At 38.3% G+C, this 21906-nt stretch overlaps 1 protein-coding gene across 2 annotated transcripts; it reads right to left on the bottom strand.

The window, feature by feature from the left end:
• Window positions 1-130: 130 nt before the first annotated feature.
• On the bottom strand, window positions 131-21579 carry tctn1 (tectonic family member 1). Of its 2 annotated transcripts, none has more exons than XM_009305137.5 (12): window positions 21218-21579; window positions 16348-16466; window positions 12662-12764; window positions 11374-11486; window positions 11233-11253; window positions 8667-8804; window positions 8454-8579; window positions 6160-6248; window positions 4626-4763; window positions 4378-4531; window positions 4046-4177; window positions 131-1805 (listed from the first exon to the last, which is right to left on the bottom strand). In XM_009305137.5, exons 1-12 carry the CDS (start codon window positions 21546-21548, stop codon window positions 1659-1661), a joined length of 1611 nt encoding a protein of 536 aa, XP_009303412.2. In that variant the 5' UTR covers window positions 21549-21579; the 3' UTR covers window positions 131-1658. The 2 variants fall into 2 exon arrangements, with proteins under 2 accessions (XP_009303412.2, XP_073770519.1); XM_073914418.1 differs by having other exon boundaries at window positions 8667-9050; window positions 10716-11253.
• Window positions 21580-21906: the final 327 nt, after the last annotated feature.

Genomic DNA, 21906 nt, shown 5'->3' on the forward strand with positions numbered 1-21906 from the left:
GTCTGATAAAGAGAAAATATCCAGTGAGCGACAGTTCTGTGGGTGCAAATGCCTTGTTGATGCCAGAGGTCAGAGGAGAATGGCCAGACTGGTTCCAGCTGATAGAAAGGCAACGGTAACTCAAATCAAATGAAATCAAATCAGGCCTTTATTTGTCGCATAAACTTTCGTATAGTGAAATTGAACCCCCCCGACCGTACACAAACATCACAAATTTCAAGGGAAGACAGGTCACAGGAGGTAAGGGAAGCATTAAAAAAAGAAAATAAGACACATTACAGAAGAGGGAGGCAAAAAAACTCCCTTACCATGCTCTTTAATTAGAGCAATGTGAGACCAGGGAGAAAAAAAGGCCCCAGTAACCTTGCACAAAAACACAGACAAGACACAACATTGCCACAGTGGGTGTGGATATAGTCTGATGAGACCAGGCAGCCATCTAGTCCTGCAGCCATAGGGCGCTGGTCGCAGACCCCCCTACCCGCTCCAGTGGGTGAAAGCACACAAAGGCGTTTGGATGAGGGGATTGGGAGTGATTGTCTATCTGTAGCTGTGTATGTGTGTGTGTAAGCCTTTAGAGTCCAACAGGTGTCCTTGACAGGGAGCAGGAATTTCAGAGCGTCTTCTTGTCTTGCTATCCGGGCACTCGTTACAACTGAGGTCTGCAGAAGAGCATCTCTGAACGCACAGCACATCGAACCTTGAGGCGGATACGCTACAGCAGCAGAAGACCACAGCGAGTGCCACTCCTGTTAGCTAAGAACAGGAAACTGAGGCTACAATTCGCACAGGCTCACCAAAATTGGACAATAGAAGATTGGAAAACGTTGCCTGGTTTGATGAGTCTTGATTTCTGCTGCGACATTCGGATGGTAGACTCAGAATTTGACGTCGACAACATGAAAGCATGGTTCCATCCTGCCTTAGATCAATGGTTCAGGCTGGTGGTGATGTAGTGGTGTGAGGGATATTCTCTTGGCACACTTTGAGCCCATTAGTAGCAATTGAGCATCTTGTCAACATCACAGCCTGTCTGAGTATCGTTGCTGACCAGGTCCATCCCTTTATGACTACAGTTTACCCATCTTCTGATGGCTACTTCCAGCAGGGTAACACACCATGTCAAAAAGAGTGAATCATCTCAGACTACTTTCTTGAACATCACAATGAGTTCACTGTACTCAACAGAGTTCCACAGTCACCAGATCTAAATCCAATCGAGCACCTTTGAGATGTTGTGGAATGGGAGATTCGCATCAAGGATGTGCAACTGACAAATCTGCAGCAACTGCGTGATGCTATCATGGCAATATGGACCAAAATCTCTGAGGAATATTTCCAGTACCTTGATGAATCTATGCTACAAAGTATTAAGGCAGCTAAAACTACAGGCACAACCTAATGTGCAACATTTGTGCATACAGTATATTTGTGATACATTGAATTGTACACAGGTACACTTATATACATATAAAAGTATTTTTTATTTAGTTAAAATTGTGTATCAGTGCATTATATACAGTAGACAATAAATATACACCATATACACCGGCAAGTTAGGCATAATTAAACACAAAAATGACCTGAGGATGGACAGAGAAACATGGCTACAAAACCAGTGGTCCTCCATTCATAGTGCTGCAAAAAGACAAGCTCTATTATACAAATGGAAAGAAAAAGTCAAACGGTAGTTTAGCATCGATTGTTGGAGGAACTTTGAATCCTGGGGTTGCAGAGGCAGACACATCAACAAAACTCACTGAGCTTGTGACAGGCAGAAGACCACCAGGACTGGTAATGAAGGCCTAAACAAAGAAAAATTCTGTTTATAAAAGACCTACAAGTTAGAATATCAAGCTGTGAATTTGTGGTAGAGAAAGATTAGCCTCAATAAAGATACATGGGTTAAAACATTGTATGGGCATCTAATACAGTGCATCCTGAAAGTATTCATAGCACTTCACTTTTTCCATTTTTTTTTGTTACAGCCTTATTACAAAGTGGATTAAATTAATTTATTTACTCCAAATTCTAAACACAATCCCCCAGGCCCGGATTGGCTAATCGGGAGGACCGGGAGAGTTCCCGGTGGGCCGGTCCGTTTTTTGGCCGTGAGGGCCGGTGTCCCTAGCTCCAGAATTTGTTGCTCTCAGCAGTCACACTTTTTAAATTTATTTATTTACTTGACCACAGCCTTTTTATGTGTCTCCCTACTGTACCCAGCTGTTGTGGTCCAGCGGTTAGCACGTTAGGTTAAGACGCCGCGGACCCGGGTTCGATCCTCGTTAGAGTAATTAAATGTTTTCATTTTTATTGTTAAGACATATAATACTGTTAGGGTTGTTGAACATTTGAAGTTCTAAAGCAGCTGTTTTCTCAACAAAAAAAAAAATGTGATAGTGTCATTAGAAACTGATTTGGAAATGACCTTATTTTAATATAGTCAGTCGTGAACTGAGGTGGGCCGGTCTGAGGCTTGAAACTCCAGGGCTGAATAGGAGTCCCACTCCGGCCCTGCAATCCCCCATAATGACAATGTGAAAAGATGTTTTGAAATTGTTGCAAATTTATTAAAAATAAAAAATCTAAAAAATTACATGTACATAAGTATTCACCGCCTTTGCTCAATTCTTTGTTGATGCACAAGTCTTTTTGAATATGATGCCACAAGCTTGGCACACCTGTCTTTGGGAGTTTTTGCCCATTCCTCTTTGCAGTACCTCTCAAGCTCTATCAGGTCAGATAGGAAGCAACGGTGTACAGCCAATTTCAGATCTCTCCAGAGATGTTCAATAGGATTTACGTCTGGGCTCTGGCTGGGCCACTCAAGGACATTCACCCAGTTGGTAAGAAGCCAATCCATTTATATTTTGGCGGTGTGCTTGGGTCATTGTCCTGCTGGAAGATAACCCGCTGCCCCGGTCTGTGGTCAAGAGCACTCTGAAGCAGGTTTTCATTCAGGATGTCTCTGTACATTGCTGCATTCATCTTTCCCTCTATCCTGACTAGTCTTTCAGTTCCTGCTGCTGAAAAACATCACACACATGGTGTTAGTAGGGATGGTATAAGCCTGGTGATGAGGGTGCCTGGTTTTCTCTAAATGTAATGCCTGGCATTCACTCCAAAGTGTTCAATTTTAGTCTCACCAGACCAGAGAATTGTGTTTCTTATGGTCTGAGAGCCCTTCAGATGCCTTTCGCAAATTCCAGGTGGGGAGTGGCTTCAGTCTGGCCACTCAAGCATACTGGCCTGATTGGTGGATTGCTGTACAAATAGTTGTCCTTCTGTAAGGTTCTCCTCTCTCCACAGAAGAACACTGGAGCTCAGACAGAGTGATCATCGGGTTATTGATCACCTCCCTGACTATGGCCCTTCTCCCCCGATCACTCAGCTTAGATGGCCGGCCAGCTCTAGGAAGAGTCCTGGTGGTTTCAAACGTTTTCCTCTTATGGATGATGGAGGCCACTGTGCTCATTGGAGCTTTCAGAGCAGCATAAGTTTTTCTGTAACCTTCCCGAGCCTTGTGCCTCGAGGAAATCCTGTCTCTGAGGTCTACAGACAATTCCTTTGTCTTCATGCTTGGTTTGTGCTTTGACATGCACTGTCAACCCTGGGACCTTATATAGACAGGTATATGCCTGCTTATCCAATCAACTGAATTACCACAGGTGAACTCCAATTAAGCTGCTGAACCATCTCAAGAATGATCAGTGGAAACAGAATGTACCTGAGCTCAATTTAGAGGCTGTGAATACTTATATACATGTGATTTTTTAGGTTTTTCATTTTTAATAATTTTGCAACAATTACAAAAATCACATTGTCTATATGGGGTATTGTGTGTAGATTTTTGAAGAAATAAATAAATAAAATTTATTTTGTAATAAGGCTGTAACACAAAAAAATTTGGAAAAAGTGAAGCGCTATGAATACTTTCCGGATGCATTGTATATTGTCGAAACATTTTAATTGTACTAACTTGTTTATTAAATACAATATATAATGAATGAAAGTCATTAAAAGTGTGCCAATGTGTTAAACTCACCAAACTACTGGTGTTCGTAATGATTGTTTCCATGATGCTCACGATCTGAGCTTGGGGGTTCAGCAGGGCTCCATACTTGGTCCATTTTACTTCAAGATGGTAAGACAGAGGTATGCTGCAAGCTTGAGCCCCCTTGGTAAACCAGAAAAATGTGGAAGCAAGAAGAATAAACACAGGTTTACAAATCAGAATTGCATCATCAGTGACCTCCGGCTGAGGTTTCATGTCAACATATCCCCTAGCTTAAACACTTCTCTTTCAAGAAACACCGCACGACTGCAGCTTCAGTTTTCCTCTAAACACATTAAAATAACACTAAGTAGGCTGTTTACCAATGATATGGTTTGGTTTTGGATTGGCACCCAGTCCAAAGAATTCTGAGGCAAGGAATTCCCAAAGGAAGCCACATGATCGGGGAAACTCTGTCCTTTGAGTGCCCATAAAATGACTTCTGATACTTGAGAACAATTAACTCCATCAGAAAGCCTAGAGGAGTAAGGACAAACAACAGAAATCAAATTGTTGGACAAAGCTTGTCTACTTTACAAAAACATTAAATATTATTACAGTTGCTTCTTACTTTAAGGTGCAACCTGATATTGTGTTAATCCCAAATAGGACAGGCGAGCGACGAGAAGAGCCACGCAAGCAATCCTGATCCACAGATGTTTGGATGGTAGTGAGAGATCCTTTTGGGTCTGCAAACTGAACTATCCCAGTAAAACAAGAGTCAAGGAATGTGCCCCAAAGCTGGATTGGCAGGCATGACAGTATTCATTAATTTATTTTCTTGTCAGCTTAGTCCCTTTATTAATCCAGGGTCGCCACAGCGGAATGAACCGCCAACTTATCCAGCAAGTTTTTACGCAGCGGATGCCCTTCCAGCCACAACCCATCTCTGGGAAACATCCACACACACAAACTCATACACTACGGACAATTAAGTCTACCCAATTCACCTGTACCGCATGTGCATGTCTTTAGACTGTGGGGGAAACCAGAGCACCTGGAGATATCCCACGCGAATGCAGTGAGAACATGCAAACTCCACACAGAAACGCCAACCGAGCAGAGGCTCGAACCAGCGAGCCAACAACCTCCTTGCTGTGAGGCGACAGCACTACCTACTGCGCCACTGCTTCGCCCCCTGCATGACAGCATTTGCATGGATTTGTTAAACACTGTTACGATGATGAAAACATTAGCACACCTTTCTTAATATTAATATTGTGCAGGCCCCTAGCCAGCCTGGTGAAAAGAATGGTTCTTTATTCTCAAAAAGTGGACCTTTTTGCAGTTATTCGCCTCATTTTTTATTTAATTATGAGGTTTAAACACTGCATTTTAGGGACATTTCAAGCATTTTTTTTTTTGGCTGGATAAACCTGTCAGATGGTCATTACAACCACACTTTTTAATGTACCAAAATATTTCCAGATTTAGAATAAAGAAATATAAAAACAATAGCTTACTTATTTTATAAATACAAATGTATCACTTTATAAATCATTCGAAAAAAATAGGTAGTTTTAAATGTGTTTTAAATCAAAAACTGCAGCCTACTGTTATGTATTAGGCAAACAACAAACTGGTCAGGACATTCAACTGTCATTTGGGATGCTGAATTTGGGAAGTCAAACCGAAGCAACAGCTAAAACAGAATTCCACTTGGTATTAAAGCCTTATTTAATAGGTTATTTTCATAGGTTTTTTTTTTTTTTTTAATTTATTATACCACAGTAGTCAAAATAGGACAAATGAGCTCATGTATGGGACAAATTCTGGACCTTTGTCAGTGAGGGGTGGGTCTTTCAAACCATTTGAATCACCCCTGGCTATGGGCCTGCTGTGTCCTGATTTCTTTCATAGATCAATCAAAGGGAATGATTTTTTTTTATCCGTAACACTGCATCTAATAAAGTATAAGAAGGACATCATTTTTTAATATTGTGAATTACTGACATTAACTATTAACATGTTGCCATATACTCAACATATGGGGTATTTTCCAAACTTGGAAATAAATTACTTATATTCTGTGCTGATGACAAATGGCTGGCATAATCGTTTCGTTACAAAAGAGACATCTGTCCACAGTTTCTAATAAAGGATATTTTGCCGTTCTTGTTCCGGCCACTAGAGGACGCCCCAATACATAGCCAGGATTGCCACTGTATTTCAACCCTGTTGTCTGAGAGTTCTCCTGTCAAAGCATGGACATACAATTATTACTTTGTTTTTATAAGGCTACATTAAAATAAAAATCTAAACAAAACAAGAAAACAACAACAACAAAAATTTGTAAAACACATTCTGGATAAATATTTCAAGAAAATCAGAAGGCACCACAAAACTATAAAAATAACAAATATTTGGAACAAATCTAAAAGAAAAGAACAATACACAATTAAAATAAAGCAAAGGAAAATACTTAGACAAGTACAATTAAAGGATAGACAAAAAACTATTAATATTATTTCATGCAAATACACTGTAAAAAGCGATTAGTTACTTTAAAGAGTGATTAATTACGCTGCCTTAAAAACAACAACCTGATTTTAGATAAGTCAGTAAACTCATTGACCTAACTAAACATTTTTAATTATGCACATAGTTGGTTTACTTAATAATTGTAAGGCAACAGGTTTATTTGTTTTTTTTTAAGTCAACTAATCTCTTTTAACAGTGTATATGGGGACATCAGAGAATGTACACAAAACTATTCATCTTAAAGAGCCCCTATTATGCATTATAAAAGGTCATATTTTGGTTTTGGAGGGTCTTTAACAACAGGCTGATAGGTCAAAAACACCTTAATTGTCTTATAATATGCATTTATTTTTACCTAATTATCCCAACGACTTACATATGATTTGTTCAGTGATTTATTTGTCCCAAACCCCAGCATATTAGTCTACTCCTAACCCTAACCTTAAGTAATAACAGCGACACACATTCAGTACATTCAGTATCCAAACAGTGGCAAAAGTTTAACTATTTTTAAAGAATTGACCACTCCACACGTGTGAGGAACAGCTGGTGGTGACCATGGCCACAAACAGCAGGAGATTGCGAGCAAAAAATGCATTTAAAGTATGAAAAAAAGAAGCATGAGTTGCGTTTACAACGTGGTTTTGGGCGCGATATGTGAATAACCCCATACAGATTTAACCTGAGAGATACAGTACCAGAACTGATCTATGACAGTACGTGATTACCAGCTGTGCAGAGCGATTACAAGTTACAACACACAATTAAAGACATATTTTGCAAACTACAGAAAATGAGGCAACAATTTTAATCACAATTCATGTTATGTAGGAAGAAGGAACTGGTCCATATAAACTATGTAACAGTTACTAACAAAATCCCATACATTAGTAGTCTTTGCTGATCCTTGCTTTAATAACAAATGCCAGCAAACCCCACACTGCAGTGTAGATTATTGTATCAATCAGAAAATGACAGGAACAAACACAGCACTAGGTTGACTATACTGTGGTGGTGTGGTGGTTTCCTAGAGCTGCATGTCTAGGCATTTCTAAGTGATAGTAATCTTCCCGTCACGATAAATCCCATGATCCCTCAAACTCTGCTAAGGTCTAAAGGGAAAGGCGCGTTCACATTTACCGGATCCGGTAGTTCATATTTGGTATAAACATCGATATAAACAAAAGATCCCGACGAACAACGAATCATTTAAAAAACTCTGAGTCGAATCTTTTATTAAAAAAAACTATTTTTAAACCAAGTGCATTTTCAGATTTAACCCTCAGCTGGATGTTTTCATTCACTTAGTGCTGTGTTACACACTGCATGGAAGGTCATTTTTAAGAACCCATAATAGGGGCTGTTTAACTTTTCAATAACTCATAACTCATATATATACATACGTATATACATTATATATATATTTCACAGTATGTCTGATAATATTTTTTCTTTTAGAGAAAGTCTTATTTGTTTGATTTCAGCTAGAATAAAAGCAGTTTCTAATTTTTTTAAAAAAACATTTTAAGGTCAAAATTATTAGCCCCTTCCTTTAAGCTATATATTTTTTCGATAGTCTACAGAACAAACCATCATTAAACAATAACTTGCCTAATTACCCTAACCTGCCCAGCCTTTAAATGTCACTTTAAGCTGTATAGAAGTGTCTTGAAAAATATCTAGTAAAATATTACGCACTGACATCATGGCAAAGATAAAATAAATCAGTTATTAAAACTATTAGGTTTAGAAATGTGCTGAAAAAAGTCTTCTTTCTGTTAAACAGATAATGGGGGGGGGGGGGGGAATAGGTGGCTAATAATTCTGACTTTAACTGTATATGCAAAAACAATTCTTTAAGTGCAATAATATGTCAAATAATAATACAAATGTAGAAAATTGAGGTAGAATTAAATACCTGTAAAAACATAATCTGAAACTCTTGCTGAATGGGCACCATGACATTTTTAATAGCTCCCAGCAAAAACGCTGCCATCACATTCAGGATTTCCCCGGCTTTATTGTACACAAACGTGTATTTCACCTGAGAAAACAGTTCGTTTTTAGAATAGAACAACTATTTGTTCCTAATTCTTAGGTCATATTTCTGAGAATTGCGTCATGTGCACACCTGCTGTACAACATTACTGCAGACGTCACCAGACTGCAAGAGCATAGGGAAATAGCTGCTACTGTCAGCCGGGTCCACTGGCATCTGTGTTCCCTCCAAAGACTGCAGGGTAATGGCTGCTACCTCCACACCAATAACCTCAGGTTATAGACAGAAGGTAGATTTAATTAAAGCACTCGTCGATTGAGATTTCACTCTTTTAACTTAAGTTCTTGTGTAATGTTGCTGTTTGAGCATAAACAACATTTGCAAATTTGCAACGCTCAAAGTTCAATGCAAACAGATATTTTAGTTAATCTGCTCCCTCAGAAATGCATGGATCTGATTGGTCAGTTGGTTTGTAGAAATAACAACTAGGTTATTCCTGAGTTTGTGATATGGGGCCTGTTTCAGAAAGGAGGTTAACTGAAAACTCAGAGTATTTTAACCCTGAAATGAGAGAAACTCTGGGTTTTCCGTTTCAAAATGGCAGGTTTGTTAAACTCGAGAAAGCAGGGTAAGTCAAGCCTGTTTCTGAAAGAGAGGTAACTTTAACTCAGAGTCAGTTACTGTGGTAACTTACTCTGTGAATCTAACCTGGTCAGAAGCAGGTTTTGTTCTCTAAACTCAGAGTTTCTGTCGGTCTCCTCCCCTTTTTTAAAGATGAAGCGGTATTTCTCGCCTTAGCCTTACGTTTCCACCCACCTATTTTTATGCTTATTTTGGATACGTGCATAAAAACGATTGATAGAAACGTCATGATGCACATAACTTTTTAAAATATGCATAAAAAATGCGCATAACTGAGTAGGATAAACTTTTATTCGATAGAAAATGTGCGCATAAACTACGATGGAAACACTTTTACTGAACAAATTACAGCATGTACATTAAAAAAGATCATGATCATATGATAATGAAAATGTGTGTGAATGAACAAACCAGCAGGCTGAGCATACTGTAACACGTCTTAAATATTGTCTTAGTCATTCTAAAATGCCTTAACTGTTTCAGTATTAGTGTATATTATTAATTACCTCCGAACGTCTGGTGCGTGTCAAGAGTCTCCGCGTCTCATGGCTTCAGACACCCCCACGTGTTCATTGTGTTTCAGCATTGTCTTCTGACATCAAGGCGCAAGTACATTAATTAGGCTAAATAAAGAATTAATTGACGCAGCTTCTTCTACCACAGTAAAAGCTGTTTTTACTGTTGATATTTGGTGCCAGTTTAATCAGGAAGTGACGATTTTTTTCTCTTTGACTCGTTGGATGGAATTTTATTCGCATCTTTTATGCAATATTCCTGTTTTGCACATACATTTATGTAATATATTTGGATGGAAACACAGCTATTGCCTACATTACAGTCACACACAGAAGAACTGTACGAGAATGGCTTATCCTTTTTTTTATAAATAATTAAATTAAATTCACCTTCGACATGCATGTAACTAGATTAATGGGATTATTATTCTTTCTAAAAATTATTTTTAGTACTGCTTACCTTCTAAATGTTATATTAACCTCTATCACTTGATCAATAAAAAAGGCAGACACACAAGTGCACTGTTAAATCATTTAAAACTAATAAATGTATAAAAAAAGTTTAGAAAAAAATATATAAACGTCACAAATTACATTGCTTATTTTATTATACTTAAATATTTAAATACTTAAAAAGTGAAATTAGGCATTAACTTGAGCAGCTGTTTTCCCACGCTAACTGTCTCTTCTTCACTGAGGGTTGCTTCTTTTCAAATATATACGCTCATATTTGCTATAACTTTGCATGAGCAGATCAAGTTCAGCCGGAGAAAGAAATGGTGATCTCTTTTATAAGATATTGCCATAGTCACTCGTAATGTCTGCGCTCCATTGATAATGCCTTTTTAAAGTCACGGTGAGCGCTTAACTCTGAATTGGTCTACTCAAAGTTGATTGACCCAACTCAGATCAGCTATTCTGAAACCGAAAACTCAGAGTTTTTAATCTCTCGGTAAATCAACTCAGAGTTCAAGTTTAAACTCTGAGTTGTTTGAACCTCCTTACTGAAACAGGCCCATGGTGCTCCCTGAAATTTACATAACCCACAACTCCGGATGCAATCTTTTGAGTGTACTAGGCCAGGGGTGTCAAACTCAATTCCTGGAGGGCCGCGGCCCTGCACAGTTTAGTTCCAACCCTGCTCCAACACAATTACCTGTAGGTTTCAAACAAGCCTGAAGGACTCAATTAGTTTGATCAGGTGTGTTTAATTAGGGTTGGAACTAAACTGTGCAGAGCTGCGGCCCTTTTGGAACTGAGTTTGACACCTGTGTACTAGGAGATAAGTGAATCTGAACACACTGGGCCAGCTGACCAATCATTATACCTTTCTGAGAGAGCAGACCATCTTTAGAAGAATGAAAACAGAGGTGTAGACTAAAAGATAATGTATGTAAAAAATAAATAAATAAATAAGTATGAACATGTTACCGTGTTCAAGCATTCAAAAATAACTGATTCATCGCCTCTTTAAAGTCAGAATTAGAAGATTCTAAATTAAAAGATGATTTTGAAAAACTGATTGACAAAAAAAGGCTTACTTTAGCTTCCTGGTTCTTTCCCTAGAGAGAAACGCAACATTATTTTAGATTATTAAACAACAAATTAACAAAAAAAGAATGATTCCAAATGTTCAGCAAAGCCTGTAAAATGTAGTTTGTAAAATGAAAATGTGAACTCACAGAACGAATGCTGAAATTAAGATAATTTCCCAAGCTCAGAGTTCCTAGAGTTGTACAATCACGTGCCAAATCAAAGCTCCTCATACATCTGCTTGTCTGCTCCTTCAGAAAACCTGTACATTAAAAGAATACTGTTTTTAGCAACACACAAGTTCTAGTCTGGAGCAAGTGAATCCAACTCTAAAGGAAAGTGTCTCAAAAACATGAGAACAAACCTCTAACCTAAATTTTGCTATTGTCATAAAATATATATTGACATTAATTTGGATGCATCTGAAAACATCTTTTTGGCCTTCAGTTAGTGCTGGTCAATAAACGTTATTATATCGAATCGTGATAAAAATTTGTCATTAACAATGATAAGCTACAATGAAAAGCTAACACTTTTGTTTCAGAACGTATCTCCTTTGCCCAGTTAGCGCGGTTCGATTGGCATATGTGAACAGGGCTCTGTTCTGCGCCAAGTAATCGCTCCGAGATCGCTTGAATGAGGTGGTCTCGGCTCGATTGAAACGAACCCTGGAGCGGTTCGATTGCAGTGAGAAAGCGATCCGATCCGAGCGCGGTTATATCACAGTGTTTTATGGATATGTATAAGGCTTACGGCTATATGAAGAGAGAATTATGAGTAGGGCGGGAAGTTTCGCGAGTCTCCGGAAGCCTGCAAACAAGTGATGATCTCCCGTTAATCTTGCGTCTCCCTCCCAGTCCTCAAATAGGCTACGTTGCGCAACCTCACCCCTCCCCACCGCGTCTCTCCTCAGACACGTCAGGCGCGCACCCTGTCAATCACCACCAAACCATCACCTCTCCTGACAGCTTAGCGGGATGCTGCAAAATAAACAAAACACTCTGACCAATGTAAGGAGAGTTTACTCGCACGTGACTTGTTTTAGCTCTTTTGGTCCGATTAGAAACTTGCAGTGTGAAAGCGAACCGCTCCAAGAGCAAAGAGCAGCAATGTAACAATTGTAATCTCTGTTTCGGAACAACTGAATCGATACACAGGTGTGAAAGCACCCTAAAAGTGTGTACTGAATTTTCGGCCAAAAAAATTATCGGGCAAAAATATGTTATGCCATTTAACCCTCAAATTTTTGTGGCTTTAGTCATTGTTGGGTTACTCTTTTAAACCTGGAAGCATTTAAAACTTATAGCGAAATATATACAGTATATAGTTATCATTCAACATGGAAAATAATTATCGAGATTGCATTTTTGCCATATCGTCCAGCCCTAATTTACCACTTAACTTTTTATTCAGTAAAGCATCGATGTTCTGTCCTACCTGCAGGGTTTGAGTCTAAGCAGTGAGCTGTGCCTGCAGAGGCAGGAAAGGTAAAAAACTCCAGCTGCCCTTCCTTATTCACTGTCTGAATGACGTCTCCATACTGAGGGAAGAACAGAAAGAGTTTAACATTGTTAACAAAGGAGGATCAACTATAACTGATTTTCAGGATAACATTAATACTAACTGTGATTCTAAAAAAGAAATTCCTTCTCTGAATACCCTTTCTGGCATTGTTTTAATCAATATGGTTGCTGATAAAAGTCAAAACATTGACAGAAGGAGTGAAATATTAAATGTATGTAAGTAATGTGGATTTATATAGCACATTTATCATGTGTGGCCATACACCCAAAGCACTTCACAATCATGAGGGGGGTCTCTCCACACCACTACCAGTGTGCAGCATCCACAGGACAATGGTGCCAGTGCGCTTACTACACACCACATTGGTGGATTGTGAGTGATTGTGAGGCCATGATCGTAAGGGCCGATGGAGGGAATCTAGGATTACAATTGGATTTTTTTTAAGGACCTTGATTTAACATCTCATCTGAAAGATGGCACTCACTGACAGTATAATGTCCCCTTCACATTATTGGGAAGTTAAAGGGGTGGTCCAGAATGTAATTTTAAGGCTTGGTTGTGTTTATAAGATGCAAAGCAACGTGTGCTTATGTTTCACTTGAAGGAAATCACGTAATTTTTTCATATATCTCACTTTGATTATACACAGCTACTCAGCTAACATGAAAACGACTGTCATATTTCCTAGTTCCTCTAAAAGGCCCGCCCTTAAGTGATCTGATTGGTCATCATCATAATGTGCTGCTATTGGCAGATCGGCTCCACGTCACGCCCGTAAAAGCACGCGCTTTTCTGCTGTGTAAACATGCAGTCAACCTCGCGCCCGCTCTCTAAAATAACATCTGACAAGTGTCTGTAACTAAGGAGTGAAAATGGGGTGTGGCTCCTTTAACAGCGTCTGTGTGTGCGTCTATGTGTGTGTGGTTCGAACTTTCTTTAGCAAGCGCAAGTGTGCGGGACTTTCATTTTCTCTGATACTCGGATTAAGTTATTTTCTGAAAGATATCGTGACAGAAGAATAAAGCACAAGATGTGAGATGCTACCTGTTGAGCCTTGATTTATTATTCTGCTGCGACCACTAGTCAGGTAAGCTAATCTGTATTTTTTTTAACTCTATGCGTTATGACGTCTTTCACGAGTATCCGGAATATGCAGGTGTAAGTAATATGATCTTTTGCGACTTCATTATCTGAGATGTGAAACACATGGAAAAGCTGCCTGAAGACAATCAGTGCAGTCCTGTCCGCACACACATAAGAGACCGAGCTGGTGGAGTGTGTGTGTGTGTGTGTGTGTGTTTGTACAGCAGTTTGACTGATAAATATGAATTTGTAGCTAAATCGATTGCCCGCAAAGCAACATTTCGCATTGTTTACATCATTGCTACAGCATACCGTTAACGCTAGACACTGTACATGTCATGATCAATTTTAACAAATAAAAAAACTTACTTGTAGCTTACAACTTCTGCTTTGAGGAGATTTTAGCCGAATCCAGCACTGAACTGGGAGAGATTCTGGAGCTGTTTTGTCAAATCATGCTTGCTGAGTATTTTATAATTCTCTGGAAGATAATTAATATTGAACTGAAGGCACTCCTGTCTTTGTGTCGTGTCCTTTGGAAGCCCAAATACAGAAACAGATGAAGCTCTGTGGAAACAGCAGCGTTTTTGGCCACGGCCCTTACCTGCATGCGCAGTGTGGGATGCGCAGTAAATGAACTTATGATGTCACAGGGGGTGGAAGTATTTTTTTGTAGTCCCCAAAATTCGTTCATTGTAGGCTTTGCTAAGCTAACTCTGTAAAAACCAAGGTCTCCCTTTGCATTGAATTTAGAACTTTTTACATTCAGAGATGTTGTTTATGTTCACACAGCTACATTACACATCAACTAAAGTTTAAAATATGAGATCGTAGTGGACCACCCCTTTAAGTTCACACAGACTGCAGGTTGAGCACCCCCTGTTGGCCTCACTAACACTACTTCCAACAGCAACCTATTTTGAACAGGCTCAGCCCTGCTTAGCTTCAGTGAGTAACCAGTCTTGGGGCGTAGGGTAATATGGCTGTGGCAAATGAGAACATGGATTGATTGGTTGTAGTCCTGTTAAAAACAGTTCAGTGTTGTTTCCTTTAAGAAACTTGGTGTTAGCATCAGAATAAAACAACAGGACAGCTGTGTGCCCACCGATGTAAACTTCTGCACATATGAGGCTGAGTTTACCCACAATGTTACATAGGAAAATTGGTGTATTCAACAACTTGTTGTTTAGGCTGATTGAACTCAGTATAAGCTGTTTTTAAACTAATAAGCAAGGCCAGAAAGAATCTGTGGACATATTTTCTATTTCTGTGCAGAATTTTGTAAAAAAAAAAAAAAAAACATGTGGATTTATGTGGAAAGATTTTGAGAATGCAGTGACTACAAACTTAACACATTAAATAAACTTTTATTTAAGGTTTGCAATGCAATAAGAACCACTTGTTTGGTGAGTAAAGTAAATCTCTCATATAATGTTTACTAAAAGACAAAATATTACTTTACAAACTGTTTTGTGCATTTCAATATAATTGTAAAAACATTTGAATATTATTTAATAATGTTACTGAAACTAACATAAAACCTTAACAAATATAGAGTTGAAGTCAAAATTATTAGCCCTCCCTAATAAAAGTATTTTCCCCTAATTTCTGTTTAACAGAGATTTTTAGAACACAATTCTAAACATAAAAGCTTTAATAACTATATTCTAATGTCTTTTTATCTTTGCCATGAGACAATAAATAATATTAGATATTTTTTCAAGATACTAGTATTCAGATTAAAGTGTAATTTAAAGGCTTACCAGGTTTATTATGTTAATTAGGCAAGTTAGAGTAATTAGGCAAATCCTTGTATAACAACTTTTTTCTGTAGACATTTTAAAAAAAGTTGCTTCAGGGGGCTAATAATGCTGACCTTAAATGGCTTTAAAAAAATAAAAACTGCTTTTATTCTAGCCAAAATGAAATAATAAGACTAAAAAAAAAATCCTGTGAAAAATTCCTTACTCTGTTAAACATCATTTGGGAAATATTTAAAAAGATATAGAGGAAAATATAAAACAAAAATCACAGGAGAGCTAATAATTATGACCTCAACTGTGTATCGCATTTACAGAAGTAAATAAATAGACTCAACAATGAGCTAAAAATCTTGCAGAGTGAGCTTACTAATAAGAAAGTCTGGAGTTTTTTCTGGATGTTTTTATGACGTCATATCGTCACCTTGGATTTATAAGATTCTATCTGCGTTCTGAATGATTTTGAGATATTACGCTTTAAAGTTTCTGCATTCCATAGCAAACAGTATGTGTGTAACATTTGCTTTTTAAATAAAAAGTCTTAAAATTTAAACAACTTATAAAAAACACCCCATAATGTAAATAAGTTGTCATTTAAAAAGAATATATGAATAACTCAATTTTGACAAAAATGTCAGATAGAACCTTTTTTTAAATATTTTTAAGTTAGGTATGACGATATGTGACGATATGTGAAAAACTAAATTTTGATTTCTCATTTTATGACATCTTTATTTAAACATAGTCAAACTTTACCCGGTATCCTGGTAAACTTCTCACATCAGGTGCACTGCTCACATTTGAACGGCCAAAGACAGAGTCAGCATTCTGGTCAGTGGGAACTTCTGGTGTGGCAAATGACAAGCCTTCTTCATCTTTAAAAGGGATGGGGATGAAATGGAAAAATGATTGAAAACATTTGAAAGTGCACAGTTAACATTAACACATTTCAACCTGTGCTTTTAACACATTTCAACCTCACATTTTAATTAAGAGATTGCTGGAACAGTTTGACCTCAGTAATAACTTGGTGGGCTGGATCCTTCATTTTTTAACTAATCGAACACAAAGTGTTAGAGTGAATGGATGTCTATCTGATAAAGTTTGCTCCTCAACCGGGTCCCCACAAGGATGTGTCCTTTCACCTTTGTTATACATCCTTTACACAAACATGTGTCAGAGCAGGTGGGAAAATAGAACGATTATCAAGCAGGGTTCAACGCTATGGATTTTTTCTACTGGTCTAATCGGGCCAGTGGTTCAGATTTTTACTTGCCCTGCCAAAATTTTCACTCGCCCCACCAAAAAAAAAAAAAACATAGGAAGTTAATAGCTATTTTTTAGCCGCATATTTTAAAAAATGTGTCAAAAATAAATTCTAAATCTAGAATTTAATACTTAAGAAATTTAATAAAAGTGTTATGCAAACAAAAATAGTAGTATGGAAAATGTGGAAGCATTTTATTGCGGTTCAAAATTATTTAACAAAAGATGGGCTGACTTGTCAAACTGACGGCAAACTGTGCAAAACATCACTTAATTTTTTTTGTCGCGTTGTTCTCTTGTAAATGTCTGCCTTCAAGACATTAGAAACAGACATTTTCTTTTAGCCTTATATTTTGATGTTGCCGCCATGTTGCTGTTTCTTCTCTGTACTGGTTGTTACCAGGGGCCTCATGTATCAACGCTGCGTACGCACAAAAACTTTGCGTACGCCAGGTTTCACGCTCAGAACCGCTCACGTTTGGATTTACTAACAATGAACTGAACGTGGGAATGTGCGCAGCTTCACGGCAGCTTTCTGGCTGGCGTACGCACATTTTTTGTGCGTGTCTGTTTTATTTCCATTGGCGACTCCTAGAGGCAGTTGTGTTAAATTGCATTCTACAAAGTGTCTTTGAGCCATGCAATGGCAGCTGTATGAGACGGGTTCATCTAGCAGGTATATAAGGTTTCCATACCACGTAGTTGACCAGCTAAACATTAAAGCACAATTTGCAGTGGTCGCCTGTTTTCCCAATGTAATCTGAGCTCTGTAATCTACTGCACGCACATTGCTATAAAGACACTATCTGAAGATGAATTTGCATGCGTGAATCAGAAACATTTCCATTCAATAAATGTGCAAATAAAATATGATGCACAAACTTATTGATGATTCATACTTGTCTTTCTCGTGATAAAATCTGATATGTAGCGGACGAAAAAGAAGAAAGAGTTCATAAGACGCTGGATTCGAACTGAGTTCATGCTCGAACGTGTCAAAACATGTTGACATGCGTCTTATGAGTTGCGCCACTGAGACTGTTACAGGTATTGCAACATTTTTCAGATATAAACCACATTATTTCTTTTTTTAATGCACTCAGTGCGATGTTCAGACCCAACTGTGTTAACCGCATCAGCTAAACTCTCCCACTCTATTTGTTTCTTTTGTTGTTAATTCCGGAGAACAAACTTGCAAATAAGACCGCTTTTCTCCGGTCTACCTCCGAAAGCAGCACCTCCATTTCACATTCTGTTCCAAGTTTCTCTTTTTGCTTGCTTTTGCCATTGCTTTTTCGTTGGGTTTTAACATTAGCATAGTCATTAGCATATTCATACGGGGGAGGAGGCGGGGAGGGGTTTTGTGCTCGTGCATGTTGCGCTCAGTTTCACGTTCATTCGGATGTACAAAAGAATATGCGTGGGATTCGGCGTACGCAGTGTTTCATACATCTGGGGCTTCATGTACGAAGACTTGCGTGGAAATCTTACTAAAACATTGCGTACGCACAAAGCTGTAAATGTGCGTACGCAGAAAAAAATTCAGATGTATGAAACACTGCGTACGCCGAATCTCACGCATATTCTTTTGTACATCTGAATGAACGTGAAACTGAGCGCAACATGCACGAGCACAAAACCCCTCCCTGCCTCCTCCCCCGTATGAATATGCTAATGACTATGCTAATGGCAAAACCCAACGAAAAAGCAATGGCAAAAGCAAGCAAAAAGAGAAACTTTGAACAGAATGTGAATTGGAGGTGCTGCTTTCGGAGGTAGATCGGAGAAAAGCGGTGTTATTTGCAAGTTTGTTTTTCGGAATTAACAACAAAAGAAAAAAAAATAGAGTGGGAGAGTTTAGCTGATGCGGTTGACACAGTTAGGTCTGAACATCGCACTGAGTGCATTTAAAAAAAATAGTCTGGTTTATATCTGTAAACTGTTGCAGCACTCTGAACAGTCTCAGTGGCGCGCTCGTAAGACGCATGTGATCATGTTTTGACACGTTCGAGCATGAACTCGGCTCGAATCCAGCGTCTGATGAACTCTATCTTCTTTTTTCCCCCCCGCTACATATCATATTTTGCCTACTATTTATCACGAGAAAGACTAGTAGGAATCATTAATAAGTTTGTGCATCATATTTTATTTGCACATTTATTGAATGGAAATGTTTCTGATTCACGCTTGCAAATTCATCTTCAGATAGTGTCTTTATAGCAATGTGCGTGCAGTAGATCGCGCAGATTACATTGGGAAAACAGGCGACTGCTGCAAATTGTGCTTTAATGTTTAGCTGGTCAACTGTATGGTATGGAAATCTTACATACCTACTAGATGAACCCGTCTCATACAGCTGCCATTGCAAGGATCAGACACTTTGTAGAGAAGAATTTAACACAACTGCCTCTAGGAGTCGCCAATGGAAATAAAACAGACACGCACAAAAAATGTGCGTACGCCTGCCAAAAAGCTGCCGTGAACCTGCGCACATTCCCACGTTCAGTTCATTGTTAGTAAATCCAAACGTGAGCGATTCTGAGCGTGAAACCTTGCGTACGCAATGTTTTTGTGCGTACGCAGCGTTGATACATGAGGCCCCTGAATTTTTTTCTGCGTACGCACATTTACAGCTTTGTGCGTACGCTATGTTTTAGTATGATTTCCACGCAAGTCTTCGTACATGAGGCCCCTGGTTATTGAAAAAAATTGCATGCTCAAAACATCTAATCAGATAAGAGGAACCGGAAAGCAATATGGTGTTTACGACATCACAGAGAAGGTAGTGTTTAAAGACTTAAAAGCACAAACTTAAATGCACGCAATTGACAAATAGTCGTAGACAAATGAAATGTTAGTGACAAGGCAGCACTGTCCCAATCGGGCCAGTAATGATCCTGTCTACTGTCCCAAGTGTCTCTCACGCTGGCCCTGGGCCACCGGGCAGTCCTTATTGTTGAGCCCTGTCAAGTATGCAGAGGACACTGTCATTGTCAGTCAACTCCATGATGATGATACAGGTCATGGTCCGGTACTCACTGACTTTGTCAGATGGTGTGAGGAGTCATATCTTCAGTTAAATGTTTTAAAGACAAAAGATTTGATCGTGAATTTTAGGAAGGCTGCTCACTCACAGGTGAGCACTTCCATTAAAAATCAGACTGTGGAAAGTGTGCAATCATATAAATACCTTGGCACAATTATTGACTCTAAACTTTCCTTTGATAAGAATTGTGCAGCAGTGTGTAAAAAGGGGCACCAGCAACTATTTTGCTTGAGAAAGTTAAATTATTTCCATATTGATAAACAGATGATGACTCTATTTTATCACGCTTTTCTTGAATCCGTTTTATCCTTTGCTTTGGTGTCATGGTTTGGGAATCTTTCTGTCAAGAATAAAAACTCACTAAATCAGATATTTAAGTGGTCCAGTAAGCTGACCGGGGTGTCACTAGCCAATCTAGAAGCTGTGTACACTAGGCAGCTAAAGAGAATTACAAATTCAATTTTAAATGACACTGCTCATCCCCATAGAGGTAAAGTTGGTTTTATATTCGCACATTCAGACTTTCCCCTTAATAATATAATTTCATAAAATTATTATTTGCAAACTCTAAATAGCAAACTCATATTAGCAGCCAGTGACTATCAAAGTACAACATTGTTCACAGTCAAATAAACAGTGTAAATGTTGTTTTCAAGCCACACTTGCATGCTAATTCCGGTCGAATATTGAAAGTAACATGGTAAACAATGTAAGGACTTTTAAATGAACGAATGTGCAAATATAAAACCAACTTTACCTCTATTTCATCCCCTACATTCAGAGTTTCAGCTCCTTCCCTCCGGTTGTAGGTTTGTAGTATTAAGCTGTAAAAGGAAACGTTACAAAAATAGTTTCATACCAGCAGCCATTAGACATTTAAATAAGACTTAAGCAGAGATGTTTCAGTGACCTGTATATTTTAGATCATTTTAAATATTTACTTGGGGGAGGGGGGGGGGGGGGGGCACTTAAAGTGATTATTTATTTATTCTTTATGTTTATGTTTTATGTTTTAATGTGCATTTGTTGTTGTTGCTGTGTGAGTTGCTTTGTGTGGCACTGCTGTGAGATGAGGACTCTTGACTGCAAATCAAATCTACCTTTGGGTATAAATAAAGTAACCTACCTACCTATACAGTAAACAGACTGAATACAGAATCAATCAGGGCTGACATCTAATGCCTCATTTGCGTATTTAAACTTGTAATAAAAATAATTGTTGCAATTCTTATGTTATTACTATGCTGTTGTTTACCCTATTGATATTGACATTCAGTGTTTTGACAACTCGGATCAGTTTTTCCGCACTCTTACCTTCAGTGACGGTGACCGGCGGGACACCGGACACGGGAATAGGCGCTGGCGCTGCGGTGGCTCGCGGGGAATCAGGGATCGGGCTCTTCGTGGACTCGTTAAGATCCGGTAATCCGGTCACGTATTCGGGAGTCCTGTCAGTCGGAGCGGGTAAATCTGCTGCAGTAGGACTGACTCCCAGCTCCGTGATGTTAAGCATTTCATCTCGATAATTTGACGTGTGGTTTAAGTCTTCGAGTGTTATATTTATATTTTGTGTTGTGTTCGTGTCTTCGGTGTAGAGCGAGGTTTGTAAATATATCAGAATAACAAGATAACAGAACACCGCCATGCTTGGTTACAGCGCGCTTTCAGCGGTATCCAGGAAGTGAAATGCATTGTGGGAAGGTGCAGGACATTCAACCATTTTTATTGTGGCAAATATGTTTTAATAATAATAATAATAATAATTATTATTATTATTATTATTATTATTATTATAAAACTGCTACACAAAAGACTGCTATATAAAAAAACATCCAGTAATTGCATAAATGAATTACTAATATATTTTTAAATAATAATTAAAATATTAAATATGTATAACAATAAATGCACAAATCTCCAATCAGTGATTTATTTTGGTTTTCATTAATAGTTTGCATTTATTTTCATATTTTATTTTTACATTATAATTTAGCGAATGTTGT

Source organism: Danio rerio, chromosome 10 (genome assembly GCF_049306965.1).
Source record: "Danio rerio strain Tuebingen ecotype United States chromosome 10, GRCz12tu, whole genome shotgun sequence".
Classification (NCBI taxonomy): Eukaryota; Metazoa; Chordata; class Actinopteri; order Cypriniformes; family Danionidae; genus Danio; species Danio rerio.